General features: G+C 41.1%; 1 protein-coding gene and 2 long non-coding RNA genes across 7 annotated transcripts in view; 2 read left to right on the top strand and 1 right to left on the bottom strand.

The window, feature by feature from the left end:
* LOC116355004 (uncharacterized) overlaps positions 1–537 on the top strand; it is a 4732-nt gene extending 4195 nt beyond the window's left edge. Inside the window, exon 3 of the long non-coding RNA XR_004204216.1 lies at positions 434–537. This is a non-coding gene — a long non-coding RNA (uncharacterized LOC116355004). The remainder of the gene's footprint in view (positions 1–433) is intronic.
* phykpl (5-phosphohydroxy-L-lysine phospho-lyase) overlaps positions 1–13943 on the bottom strand; it is a 25404-nt gene extending 11461 nt beyond the window's left edge. The window contains exons 1-14 of one of the 5 annotated variants that reach the window (XM_031797658.1): positions 13767–13938; positions 13537–13655; positions 7083–7178; positions 6773–6932; positions 6592–6666; positions 6407–6494; positions 6200–6316; positions 5957–6039; positions 5544–5769; positions 5268–5422; positions 5013–5102; positions 4679–4809; positions 3081–3125; positions 167–2338 (exon numbers count right to left, since the gene is read on the bottom strand). In XM_031797658.1, the coding sequence (XP_031653518.1) occupies positions 3082–3125; positions 4679–4809; positions 5013–5102; positions 5268–5422; positions 5544–5769; positions 5957–6039; positions 6200–6316; positions 6407–6494; positions 6592–6666; positions 6773–6888 (1125 nt within the window). In that variant the 5' untranslated portion in view covers positions 6889–6932; positions 7083–7178; positions 13537–13655; positions 13767–13938 and the 3' untranslated portion in view covers positions 167–2338; position 3081. Of the gene's footprint in view, positions 1–166; positions 2339–3080; positions 3126–4678; positions 4810–5012; positions 5103–5267; positions 5423–5543; positions 5770–5956; positions 6040–6199; positions 6317–6406; positions 6495–6591; positions 6667–6772; positions 6933–7082; positions 7179–13536; positions 13656–13766 lie in introns of those variants that run through there. The other 4 variants (XM_020452452.2, XM_020452450.2, XM_020452451.2 and 1 more) reach the window with 4 other exon arrangements.
* LOC109864602 (uncharacterized) lies at positions 8509–12879 on the top strand. Its single transcript, XR_002251466.2, has 4 exons — positions 8509–8619; positions 9528–9606; positions 9758–9880; positions 12766–12879. It is a non-coding gene; the product is annotated as an uncharacterized LOC109864602 (long non-coding RNA).

The raw sequence follows: 13943 nt of genomic DNA, 5'->3' as shown, positions 1-13943 counted from the left end.
GTCTCGGCCTTAGGCCTATATATCACGGTGTCAAGGCATATGAACGACTAGGTTACAGAGCAAACAATTTATCACAACACATAGGTTGTAATATGGCTTCCCCATTGATGTTACCCATGCACCGCTACTGTGTGTTTACATTTCTGTCATGTCCTGCATGCCCACATTATGCCAATCAATTTATTTTATTTGTATGCTTACAGTAAGTTTCATGAAAAGCCAGAAAATAAATCAGGAGGTTGGTGTGTTGCAGTACCTCTGGAAAGCCCTTAAATATGCCCCTGACCGCCGTGGTGAAAATTCTTCAACTAGTACTTTGGAAATACTTTTAGCCAGCTGAGTCCACAAAGTTTCTTCAGGAATGACCTGTTCTAGTTGTCTTTTAAAATCTCAAATGTATAAAGTTGTAATGCACCGATTCTCTTCACTGCAGATCTGACCCATCGCATGACTCTTGAAGAGGGCCATGAGAATCTCCAGTACCCCATAACAACACTCTTATTAATCATTCATTGCCTTTATATATTCTGTGTCCCTGTCTTTCTATGCATGTAGTCTGTGGGTGAATTATAAAACAATTACTGTATGCAGATGTGCAAAAACTTGTGCTTTAGATTGGTTTTTGCTGTTGCTTGATCCATTTTAAATGTAAGAATATTTTGCAGATTAACTTTGCATTTGCAGTTCTTTATGATAGCTACATTAGCAGCGAATTAGGATTTAATTTTGGGGTGGTAAATACAGGCGAATATTCTGATAAGTCACCTTGTCCTAGAGAGATTTACAGTTTTCAAAACATCACGCCAGGGTAAGCCTACACACAACTCGTTATTTGAAGTGTTTCGGAAATCCCCTATGGGAAAACTTAGTCCGGTAGTTGCAATGCAATGGATCGCATTCGGAAAGTATTCAGACCCCTAGACTTTTCCACATTTTGTTACTTTACAGCCTTATTCAAAAATGTTTTATTTATTTTATTTTTTATCCCTCAATATAAACACAATATCCCATAATGACATTTTTGTAAATGTATAAAAATACAGAAATGAATTCTTGGGTATGACGCGACAAGCTTGGCACACCTGTATTTGGAGATTCTCCCATTCTTCTCTGCAGATCCTCTCAAGCTCTTGTCAGGTTAGATGGGGAGCGCCGCTGCACAGCTATTTCCTGGGATGCTTGAATGGGTTTAAGTCCGGGCCACTCAAGGACATTCAGAGACTTGTCCCGAAGCCACTCCTGTGTTGTCTTGGCTGTGTGCTTAGGGTTGTTGTCCTGTTGAAAGGTTAACCTTCGCCCAAGTCTGAGAACCTGCGCCAGAGCGCTCAGGACTTCATCAAATATCTCTCTGTACTTTGCACCATTCATCTTTCCCTCGATCCTGACTAGTTTCCCAATCCCTACCGCTGAAAAACATCCCCACAGCATGATGCTGCCACCACCTTCACCGTAGGGATGGTGCTCTTTCAGAGTGACTAATGGGTTCTTGGTCACCTCCATGAGGCTAGCTCTAGGAAGAGTCTTAGTGGTTACAAACTTCTTCCATTTAAGAATGATGGAGGCCACTGTGTTCTTGGGGACCTTCAATGCTGCAGAAATCTCTTGGTACCCTTCCGCAGATCTGTGCCTCGACACAATCCTGTCTCGGAGCTCTACAGACAATTCCTTTCACCTCAGGGCTTGGTTTTTGCCCTGACATGCACTGTCAACTGTGGGACCTCAGACAGGTGTGTGCATTTCCAAATCATGTCCAATCAATTTAATTTACCACAGGTGGACTCCAAGTTGTAGAAACATCTCAAGGTTTATTCATGGAAACAGGATGCACATGAGCTCAATTTTGAGTCTCATAGCAAAGGGTATGAATACTTATGTAAAAGTATTTCTGTTTTTAATTTTCTTTAAATTATCAAAATTGTATTATTGTATTGTATGTAGATTGAGGATTTCATCCATTGTAAAATAAGGCTGTTACGTAACAAAATGTGGAAAAAGTCAAAGGGTCTGAATACTTTCCGAATGCACTGTATTTCCACAGGGAAGTATAAATGTGAGGAGGATCAAAAGTCATATGTACATTGTGTTATAATACAAATGTATTGCCGTTCTGTTGCATATGTCACTGCTTCTCTTATGTCCCTCATGCAGAATCAAAAGCAGTCACTAATTCCACTTCGTGAATTGTCACAAACCATTCTTGTGTTGTTAGATCTAGTAGTGTAATCTTAATGATTTGTTTTATTTTTATCCTTAATTGTGGTATGGATCTGTGAGATTGGTTGTGTTGAATACTTCTGCATTCCTTCCCTTGTCTTCCTCCAAGATGACTCCAGTTCGTCTGAAAAGCGAAAGATGCAAGTTCTAGGACCGTATCCACAAAATGCCTCAAAGTAGGAATGTCAATATTGGATCAGTGTAGCGTTTTTGTTCTTAAAAAAAAAATTTGCCCCAATTTCGTGGTATCCAATTGTTAGTAGCTACTATCTTGTCTCATCGCTACAACTCCCGTACGGGCTCGGGAGAGACGAAGATTGAAAGTCATGCGTCCTCATATACACAACCCAACCAAGCCTCACTGCTTCTTAATACAGCGCGCAGCCAACCCGGAAGCCAGCCGCACCAATGTGTCAGAGGAAACACTGTGCACCTGGCAACGTTGGTTAGCGTGCCTTGTGCCCGGCCCGCCACAGGGAGTTGCTGGTGCGCGATGAGACAAGGATATCCCTACCGGCCAAACCCTCCCTAAACCGGACGACGCTAGGCCAATGCGTCGTCCCATGGACCTCCCGGTCGCAGCCGGTGACGACAGAGCCTGCGCGCGAACCCAGATTCTCTGGTGGCACAGCTGGCGCTGCAGTACAGCGCCCTTAACTATTGCGCCTAGATAAGCACTTCTACTCTGAGATTTGTAGATCCGGGCCTCAATGCTCTGCCCTATGAAATCCAATGTCTGAGAAATGCACTTTTAACGGTTAGTGAAATCTCCTGGAGGAGTACATCACACCACCTCTGACTTCTTCTGATTGTGACCAATTCTTACTGTCTGATGCAATTACATCTTTCTACAGATTTGTACAAACCTTAGAAATCTCCACTGTCCAGTTTTTGATGACTGCGCTCCATGTCTGAAAAGGAAAAGTAGAATTGTCAACAGGTCCCTACACACCTGCTTAGGTGGTGTGTAGTATGGATCTGTTAAGACTTGTGTAATTGCCATTGGCCCAGTTCAACAGGCTCCCTGAACCTGTTGGGTTGGGTTAAAAAGACTGGGTATTCTTGTCTCCTTAAAGGAAAAATCCACCCAAAATCACTCATTCTTTTAATTTACAGTGTTAAATATCACTGTGAGAACAATATTTTTTGTGAACAAATGTTTCATTTTGGCATTATAATAAGGTTGGCAGCAACATGGAAAATCGTTGTGGAAATCTTTTGCAGGTCCAGTCGACTACAAAATCCACAATGCAATGCTTTCTATGGGCTAGCTAGCTACATGGCAAACGTAGCTACCCACAGTACCAAAGACAATATCAGCATGTAAAGTAGCTAGTTCGCTGTAAAATCGACTAAACTGCACTATCAATTTAGGAGTCTACAATTTCACCATGTTCAACCTGCAGATAGTTGTGGCGCAGCGGTCTGAGGCACTGCATCTCAAACTAGAGGTGTCACTACAGACCCAGGTTCGATTCCAGGCTGTATCACAATCGGCCATGATTGGGAGTCCCATAGGGCGGCGCACAATTGGCCCAGCATCGTTAGGGTTTGGCCGGGGTAGGCTATCATTGTAAATAATTATTAATTATTAACTGACTTGCATAGTTAAAGGTGAAATAAAAAAACAGAGTGGAGTCTAACATTTGCAATGGCAAAATACTTTTGATCAGATAGAAAACGTTGCCCATGCTACGTCAATAAGCCGCACGGTGCATTCTGTGTGATTCTGGGACAAGGGGCGCTTTCCTTCGAGGAGTGAATGGGAGTTTGAGATAGTAAGTTAATTATCTAATATCGTATAGCTTTGGAATCGTGACAGTACGTACTTTCTAGGAAAATAGACATGTTTCTCGACATATACTGACTTTGAGAGGGGATTACGTGATGATTAGCTTAGTATCCGCGTGATGCAGCATGACAACGGGAACGCGATTGAGCGACAGTCTGTTGGGTTGGGTGTTAAACGTTCTTTCATTCATTGGATTCCTATCTCCTTTCTATAATATCTCTGGCAACTGCACTATGCAATGTACCCTGGACTAAAGAGGCAGACAAATAGGAACATTTGCTAGGCTCTGTTAAATTACATATTTCTCGAGGTAGGAATATGGCAAAAATATAATCAATGGCTCACTTGACAGAAGACATTGGACAGTATTGAAATGTGACATGTATGATAGATGTTTTCGCGATCCAAAAGTCGTATTCCTATGAACTTCCAGTGAGAGACTTTATCACGGTGTTACGTCATACAGGGCGGATTTCTGCCTGCTTGAATGCCCATAACTCAGATAAACATGAAATGACCCAGGGAATCGATAGAACATCAATCACAGACGCACAAAAACAATATAATATTCAAAATGGGTGAACCTTTCCTTTAAGTATAATAAATGTATACTATAGAACTGTGTAAATGTATTGTAATAAGTCAGGGCTATAGGGTAAGTGTTCCAGTCACCTGTGAGAATGTGGTGTATCCTGTCTGCCACCAAGTCTGCATCCTCCATACTGAAGCACATGGGAGGTTTAAACTTGACAATGTTCTCCCAGGGGCCGTCTGTACTGACACAGATATACTCCTCTTTCAGTCTGGAATGAGAGATGAAACCAAAGGATATTTCTGCTTAAAGGTTCTCTTCTAAAAAATAATGCAAAGATTTATACCAAAATAAGAATAGTGTTAACTCTTCACTGAATTGTGACTGCAGCAAACACTGACACACTTTGATATGATTGTATAGTTGTTGCTTCACAAGGCCTCGCAGCAGTGAATGACCAGTCTGACCCCATACCTTCTGACAACTTGCGCTGCTGCGTCTGTAGCTGGGGTCCTCTGTTCTTTGTCGGTGACCATCTCCAAGCCCACAAACAGCCCCACTCCACTGCCAAGAGTAAACACAAAGCCAGTTATTGTATACTGTCTTCAGCCAGTATCTCCGAATGGATCATGCTGTAGACTAGAGAGTATGAGGTTGACGGCAAGGTCATATGTGAGTAGTTATTATAGAGACATTCCCTTCACATAATCCACGTCGTAGGCACCCTACCGGACGTCTCCAATGATTGGATGTTTGGTCTGTAGCTGTCTCAGCCGGTCCAATAGGTGTCCTCCTACTCTTGAGGAGTTCCCCCTCAGGTCCTCCTTCTCAATCACGTCCAGGACAGCCAGGCCGATGGCACACGACACTGGGTTACCGCCAAACTGCACAGTCACAGGAGAACCACAAACCATGATTAGGGATGAGACTCCTAACGAACGTTTGTGCACGGCTAACATGATTTAATAGGCAGAATATAGGTTGTAACAGCCACCAGTTTCTCACTGTATTGAAGTACTCCACTCCGTTGGCTGTGAAGGCCCCAGCGATCTCCGCTGTGGTTGCTACACATGACAGGGGATGTCCGTTGCCCATCGGCTTGCCCATAGTCACTATGTCAGGGCTAAAATCATCACCCTGCAGCTGGAAGGCCCAGAAATGGCTCCCCACACGCCCAAAACCTGTTTGCACCTCGTCTGCCACAAACACTCCCCCTGCAGAGCGCACGTATCTGTCGAGACAGAGAGATACCAACACTCACTGTCACATGTCAAAGATAAAAGCAATAGCTTTTACTATCATAATGGCCTCAATCCAAACTCAAATGAGGATTTGGCTCTTTGTCCTTTTCTTCACCGATGAGAAAATGGTACAGTATAATAGTGCACTAATATTTTATGCTCAGAGGCAGTACCTACTCTGCTACTTTAGTTGAGTATCCCTTGGGCAAGAGGATTTGGCCTCCAACACTGGGCAATGACTCAGAAAAAAATGCAGAAACCTGTAGGTTGCAAGTCAGTTTTGAGTTATTAGATCCACAGAATTAGTACAATACTGAACATTGTTACTACACTAATCAGCATTACACCCCGCTCGGTGTCCAAATTGAGACTATTTTCGAACTTTCCTTCTCCATGCAAAACCTATTGTATTTACTGTACCTTGCGACCTTTTTGGTGCACCTTGTCTATCACATCCTTCACAGTATCTGCATATGCCTGGGCTGGGTTGGGATGGTCCTCTCTGAATATACCTCTATAGGTGTCTGGTATGGGTGCCTGTAAGGATTAAACAGGAAAATTACAATTTTAGCTTTTTGTAGCACACGCCAAAAAATAGAGGCATGCTATATATATCCTCTTACACACCACGTGAACCCACTCTTTCTGTCCTGTCAGCTTCTGGAACTTGTATGGACTGATATCGATGAGCGAAGTCAGGTGCCCATGATATGCACTAGTATGGAGGAAGAGGGGGAAAAGAGGAAGAAGTACATTTTAGAGAAGTAATCCACAGATTAGTAGTAGTTTTTGTGTGATGTGAGAAACCTTACTGGTCAAGCACAATGACGTCTTCATGTTGGGTGTACTGGTGGGCCAAGCGTAATGCCAGATCATTGGCCTCTGAGCTGTTGGGAGACATACATATTAAATTATTCTTCCTATATCTTACGTGGATGTCATTGGGGCTGTGTTTCAGGAGGAATTCATAGGTTGTAGGACATGGTGTCTTACCCTGAGTTGACAAAATAGAAGACACGCAGCTTGTCGGGCAGAGTGGCAGCGAGGCGGTCGGCATACTGAACTATATTGTCGTGAAGGAAGCGCGAATTGGCATTCAGAAGCTCCATCTGCGTCGTGGCTGCTTGTGTGATGCTGGGATGACAGTGACCCACTGTAGGTGCAACAACAATCCAAAGTTCCAAACATTTCGTTACATACAATTACCACTAGGAGGTACTGTCATGTTGATTATATTGTGGTACTACTGTAATGTTCAAAGGGCTTTGGACTGTGACCTTTGCCCTCACAAAATATTACTCACCAAATCAGATGCATTAAAATAATGTCACCAATAGAGAGCAACAGTAATGGCATCTTTTTGTAGGCACTAACTCCGCCATGGTTTGTTGAACAAAGCCTATGGGAAAAAGTATGGAGTTGTTGGATAAATGCCGAAAATAAGGTCTGTGGTAAATACAGGAAATCTTAAACGTTTTGTTCTATTAGATCATCTTCATTGGGTCACTTTTGGTGAATTTTGAAGCATTTACCCAGAGGGCATACGACGTGATAAAGACGGCTTTTACTAGTTGAAATCTTGTCGGAACGTCTTATAACCAGATCACAACCAGATTAAGATGTATTTTTGACATATGAACAAAAAAAAGAAGTCTTATGTTGGTTGAGATCTGGTTTTTGGTTGAAATCTGATTGAAATACTGACCAGTTATCTATATGCTACTCAATGAAAAGACATCAATCTATATAAACATGGGCATAGTGTTTGTGGGCCATGCACCCATTGAATATAAGACACTAGAAGCATTACAATTATTACAGTTAGAGTAATGTTCTTTTTCAGCAGGGTTTGCATGATCCAGACCGGGCAGAATAATATTACTCTGGGCTCCGGATATTGCTACCTGGGCCGAGTCCAATTCAGCTTATCCGGCCCGATTAACTTTTTCAGGAGCAGGGCCATTTAAGGTTTTTATTTGGCAGGTGTTGAAATGCCAATTTTACAAAAAACTAAGAAATGTGATCTATTTCACACCCAAGTCATGAAAGTTGGTAGGTCATTAAAGCAAACATTCGAGATGGTCTCTAATTTAGGGAATCTATACATGCTTTTGGTTTTTACTACAGGCTATGGCAGTGTTTTTCGTAGTTACAGTCCACCCAATTGAAAAGTGTATATGCACAATATTTGGTTGAGGCGATAAACATGTACAATAATACAGGATACCCATACAAAAATGCACTGCTTTTAAAATGCAGTAAAATGGCAGTACTGTGAAATAATGGTTAATTAATGATATCTGGTAGCTGTTTGTGTGTGTTGTCTTCTAATGGTAATTTTTTATTTGCGTTAGCTAATTGTACTGTTTATTGTGCTGCACATTTTTCTTCTGTTCTCTGAATTCTATTTGGAAGTTCTATTATGACTAACTATTTATTTAAGAAATAAAACATAGGCCTGTCTTTTATTTCAAAAGCATACTACAATCCACCAGGATTTATAAAACCCTACTTTTAATCGCAATTATTTCCACAACTAATTAGTCTAAAATTATTGCACCTGAATTTGACCCTGAAAATATGGCTATTATATTTTTCCTTAAAGGCTTTAAGCAATTCACATAATGCGTGCAGTAATTTAATTTCAGTAGCTAAATAAGGTGGCAGGCATATCAGTTCCAGTTAAAAGTTGGATGGGAATCTGTGCCTCGCGCGCAGTAATAGATCTCTGCGTGCAAGCAGCTTGCTTGCACGAGCACATCAGTCAACAACATTTTACTAAAAAAAGATTTTACTGCTAAGTGGTAGTCCCTGTTCTCCTGCATTATTGTTTAACTTTTGTAGGTAAAGGGGCATTTTGTTGGGGAGAAAAACGTCAAGGAATAATTAGTTAGTTAGCAAGCTAGCTAACTCAGCAGGGCTAATTTTAACTAGCTAACATTAGCTCTCTGACTAATCCTTCATGGATATGCTAAGTCTTCATTTTTACCTGTTGTAGGTGTTTGTTGTAGCTAGCTTGCAAACAGATTGACATTTGAATATCTGTTCAGTTAATAATAGCAAATGTGTGTGTGTATTCTCTGCGTGTGTGAGTGAGAAAGATGATCACAATAACTTTAGAAAACATTGTCATGTCAAAGTTGTCATGCTAGCAATGTGTGTGTGTGTGTGTGTGTGTATGAGAGGGGGGGAGAGATGATTGTTATCACAATCACGTATAGAAAAGATTGTCGTCATATCAACATTTTGTCATGCTAGCTGTGTGACTGTGTGTGTGAGAGAGAGAGAGAGAGAGATGGTCGTGTGTGAGAGAGAGATGGTACATGAATACACATATAGGAAACATTGATTGTGTGGGACAGTAAGGTAGTTTAATTCTTCAAATGTGTACCCCCAATATGGTTGTGAAGATTTTCTTGATTCATTTTTATTTAACCTTTATTTAACTAAGCAAGTCAGTTAAAGAACAAATTCTTATTTTACCTACCCCGGCCAAACCCTCCCATAAACCAGACGACGCTGAGCCAATTGTGCACCACCCTAATGGACTCCCGATCACGGCCGGTTATGATACAGCCTCATGCTTGAACCAGGGTCACCCGGGAGCCCATTCATCAGAGATCCTTCTATTTTTGTGTATTTTGTATTTGAGAATACAATTCATTTAGCCTATCCCTGCTCCCCCTCTACACTCATTCTAATGTTACACCTCTCAACTGCCTTTTCAATTCTTTTTTTTTTTTGGAAGGAATCTTCTAGCTTGGAAGGATGGAGGAGTGAACAAAGGGAAGGAGTACTGAAGTTACCCAGCCTGCTGACTAAGAAATGTAATTAGCCTATGTTTTGTTGTCTATCACTCTCTCCATCTGCCTCACTGCCAGATTGCTGAAGAACATGGTCGATAGACTTAGCCTAGCAAGTACAACTTAGTGAAGAGCTTAGGCAATGGTTAATCATGATTCATCTTTGTCTTTACAGCTCCTGAAACATGTCAATGACTTAATGTATGGGGTCTACAACAGTTACCAGTGACCTATTCTGCCACATCCCAGTGAAAGGAGAGAGCAGAACCACCCCTCCTTAAACCCATAGTCATTGACAGTAAGTTGTGTGCTAGATGTTATTTTGTCTTCTGTTTGATATATTTTGTCTTCTGTTGGATACTTTTTTCCTCTGGATTAGGTCTCACTGAGACTGGATTACCCAAGAGACATGCTATTCAGCTTCCCATGATTGCCTAATCTTACACTTTTGAAAAAATAGGTGGTATCTAGAACCTAAAACGGTTCATCGTTTTATGTCCCTATAGGAAAACCTTTTGAATAACTTTTTGGTTCCAGGTAGAACCCTTTGGTTCCAGATAGAGCTATGTTGGATTCCATGTAGAACACTTTCCTCAGAGGGTTCTACATGGAACGCAAACGGGTTATACCTGAAACGCAAAATGGTTCTACCTGGAACCAAACAGAGTTCTCCTATGGGGACAGCAGAAGAACCCGTTGGAAAGCCGAAGAACCCTTTTGGAACCTTTTTTTTCCTAAGAGTGTAGTGTAAGTAAATCCAATTGAAATAGCACTGCTTCTAGTAACATATGTTTGTAAAGCAAATAAAATACCATTTTAACTCCCCCTTTTTTTCAGTTGCAAAACCTGTGTCCTGATCAACAGACACCTCCCTTGCTGAGTCATGTATAGTTTCTCACATTTCTCTCTTGCTCATTCTCCTCGCTCACTCAAACATTACAGTGAATTCGGAAAGTATTCAGACACCTTGACTTGTTCCACATTTTTTTTAACCTTACAGCCTTATTCTAAAATGGATTAAACCATTTTCTCCCTCCCTCAATCTACACACAATACCCCATAATGACAAAGCAATCACTGGTTCTTAGATGTTTTTTATTTTTTCAATTTTATTAAAATTTAAAAAACAGAAATAGCAGATTTACATAAGTATTCAGACCCTTTACTCAGTAAAGGCAGTGATTACAGCCTCAAGTCTTCTTGGGTATGATGCTACAAGCTTGGCACACCTGTATTTGTGGAGTTTCTCCCATTTTTCTCTGCAGATCCTCTCATGCTCTGTCAGGTTGGATGGGGAGCGTTGCTGCTCAGCTATTTTCAGGTCTCTCCAGAGATGTTCTATTGGTTTCAAGTTCGGGCTCTGGTTGGGCAACTCAAGGACATTCAGAGACTTGCTCTGAAGCCACTTCTGCATTGTCTTGGCTGTGTGCTCAGGGTCATTGTCCTGTTGGAAGTTGAACCTTTGCCCCAGTCTGAGGTCCTGAGCGCTTTATAGCAGGTTATCATCAAGGATCTCTTTGTACTTTGCTCCGTTCATCTTTCCCTCGATTCTGACTAGTCTCCCAGTCCCATAAAGGCCTGATTGGTAGAGTGCTGCAGCGATGGTTGTCCTTCTGGAAGGCTCTCCCATCTCCACAGAGGAACTCTGGAGCTCTGTCAGAGTGACCATCGGGCTCTTGGTCACCTCCCTGACCAAGGCCCTTTTCCCCCGATTGCTCTGTTTGGCCGGGTGGCCAGCTATAGGAAGAGTCTTGGTGGTTCCAAACTTCTTCCATATAAGAATGATGGAGGCCACTGTGTTCTTGGGAACCTTCAATGCTGTAGAATTGTTTTGGTACCCTTCCCCAGATCTTGAGTTCTACATACAATTCCTTTGACCCCATGGCTTGGTTTTTGCTCTGACATATACACTGTCAACTGTGGGACCTTTATATAAACAGGTGTGTGCCTTTCCAAATCATGTCCAATCAATTGAATTTACCACAGGTGGACTCCCAATAAAGTTGTAGAAACATCAAGGATGATCACTGGAAACAGGATGCATCTGAGCTCAATGTTGAGTCTCATAGCAAAGGGTCTGAATACTTATGTAAATAAGGTATTTCTGTTTTTTACTTGCAATACATTTGCAAAACATTCTAGAAACCTGTTTTCACTTTGTGATTTTGGGGTATTTGTGTGTAGATTGATGAGGAAAATGTTTTATTTAATCCATTTTAGAATAAGGCTGTAATGTAACAAAACGTGGAAAAAGTCAAGGGGTCTGAATACTTTCCGAATGCACTGTACACCCATTTCTAACAATGTTACAATGGCGATTCTGATCCAACTATAAATTCATACATTGTGCCCCTGGCCTGATAGGATGGAAGTTCAACATGTAGCTAGATTTGCCAATTGCACCCATTTCTAACAATGTTTGTTGCAGGAATGATATGACAGACATAACTTTTGAACAAGATAATATTTGATTGTCTCTTTAAACATACTTGAATTGTTGCATTTGGCATTCTTTTTTTTAAGACTGCCAAGCTGTCTTCAATTGGGGGAACCTTTGTCTGGGACAATGTCCTCAGGATTATGGAGCGGTGTGTTTATGTAAAGTTGTTTGAATATTAAACATGTATTAGGATTAAGCAAAACTTTATCATTTGGAGAGGAGTTAAAAATTGTAATTATACAACTACTGTGTAATTTTGATATCCTCTTTCTTAAAATGTTTCAGATTGATGACCAAGGAAGTAATGTCCCACTTCAATATGAAGGAACAGAGGAGCAAACATGCCTTTGCTACCACTTTTAGTACATTCAGACTGTTAAATATATTTTTTCTGTGTGTTATGTACTGTCCTGCATGCCCACATTATGCCAATCATTAATTTATTTTATTTTTGAAAAATGGAAAGGCTTTAAATAGGCCCTCACTCACCAGCCTTCTGGAAAGGCTTTAAATATGCCCCTGAACGCCGTGGTGGAGAAGGACGCAAAGTATGTGCATGAGCAAGTTGCTCTTTTTTGAAGACCTCTCTAAGCTATAACTGCCACAAAATCGTTTTAACTAGTACCATGGAAATATTTTTAGCCAGCTGAGTCCACAAAGTTACATCAAGAATGTCCTTTTCTAGTTGTCTTTTAAAATCTCAAATGTATAAAGTTGTGATGCACCGATTCTCTTCACTGCAGATCTGACCCATCGCACGACTCTTGAAGAGGGCCACTACGCTACCAGATCGCCTTCTGTGCTCAGAGGTCCTTGATGACAACCCCATCGCACCACTCGTATGAATCACTAATCAAATAAAACAATGGGCCTTTATATAGTCCATGTCCCAGTCTTTCTATGCATGTAATTAATGTCTGTGGGTGAATTATGAAACTCTTACTGTATGCAGATGTGCAAAAAATTGTGATAATAGATTTGTTTTTGCCATTGCTTGAATATGTTGCAGATTAACTTTAATTGGTGACTATGGAAACAAGCAGAAATGTAATGAACAATGTTTTCAATATCCTACTTTATCCTCTGCAATACTTTTTACAGTAAACTTAGAAACAAAGGTGCTATCTAGAACCTAAAAGGGTTATTTGGCTGTCCCCATAGGATAACCTTTCTGGTTTCAGGTAAGTAGGAACCTTTCCACGGTTCTACATGGAACCCAAAAGGGTTATACGTGGAACCAACAAGCCTTCTCCCTAGAACCAAGAAGAGTACAGCCGAAGAACCCTTTAGGAACCTATTTTTCTAAGAGTATAGGTAATACATTGTAGTCAGGTGGTCATTACCAGGTTATGATGCGGTGTTAACCTCAGACTTTATTTTCGGCGTTTAACTTTATTCCAAAACTATTCATTTCCCATTAATGTTGCACATAGGAATGGCTGAACGATCCTGAGGTATATCATTTCCGATTTGTTGTACTACAAGTTGGCGAGCTCTATAGATGCGTCTCTCACCGTGCTGAACGTTGCTGATACAGTCCAAGTACCGCTTGCCATTTTCGTCATACAAATACTGTCCTCTGGCTCTGACTATCTTCACGGGATCGTCTGAATAGAAGAGTCTGCAAGACTGCCTAGGAGAGACATATTTTAAACCATTTTATATGTCAGTGCATAATTTCATACGAGGGCCAAGCGTTGTTGCTGCCAGCTTGAGTTTCTTCAAGTCAAACACAGTTACATACCCAATCAGTTTCTTTCTCATTGCAAGAGTCTCTTCTTTCCTGAACATTTCCAACGCCATTTTCACTGCGTTTCTCTTAGTTTGTATTACTAAATTAAACTCCAGTTTCTAGTTGTCTTTTCCGTCATAACAACTTTCTGAAGAAATCACGTGGATTTTCATAACTGCGCATGCGTCT

This window comes from Oncorhynchus kisutch, linkage group LG19 (assembly GCF_002021735.2).
Source record: "Oncorhynchus kisutch isolate 150728-3 linkage group LG19, Okis_V2, whole genome shotgun sequence".
NCBI classification, from domain to species: Eukaryota; Metazoa; Chordata; class Actinopteri; order Salmoniformes; family Salmonidae; genus Oncorhynchus; species Oncorhynchus kisutch.
Note: the sequence above shows the minus strand (reverse complement) of the source record. Positions and strands in the feature narration are given on the sequence as shown.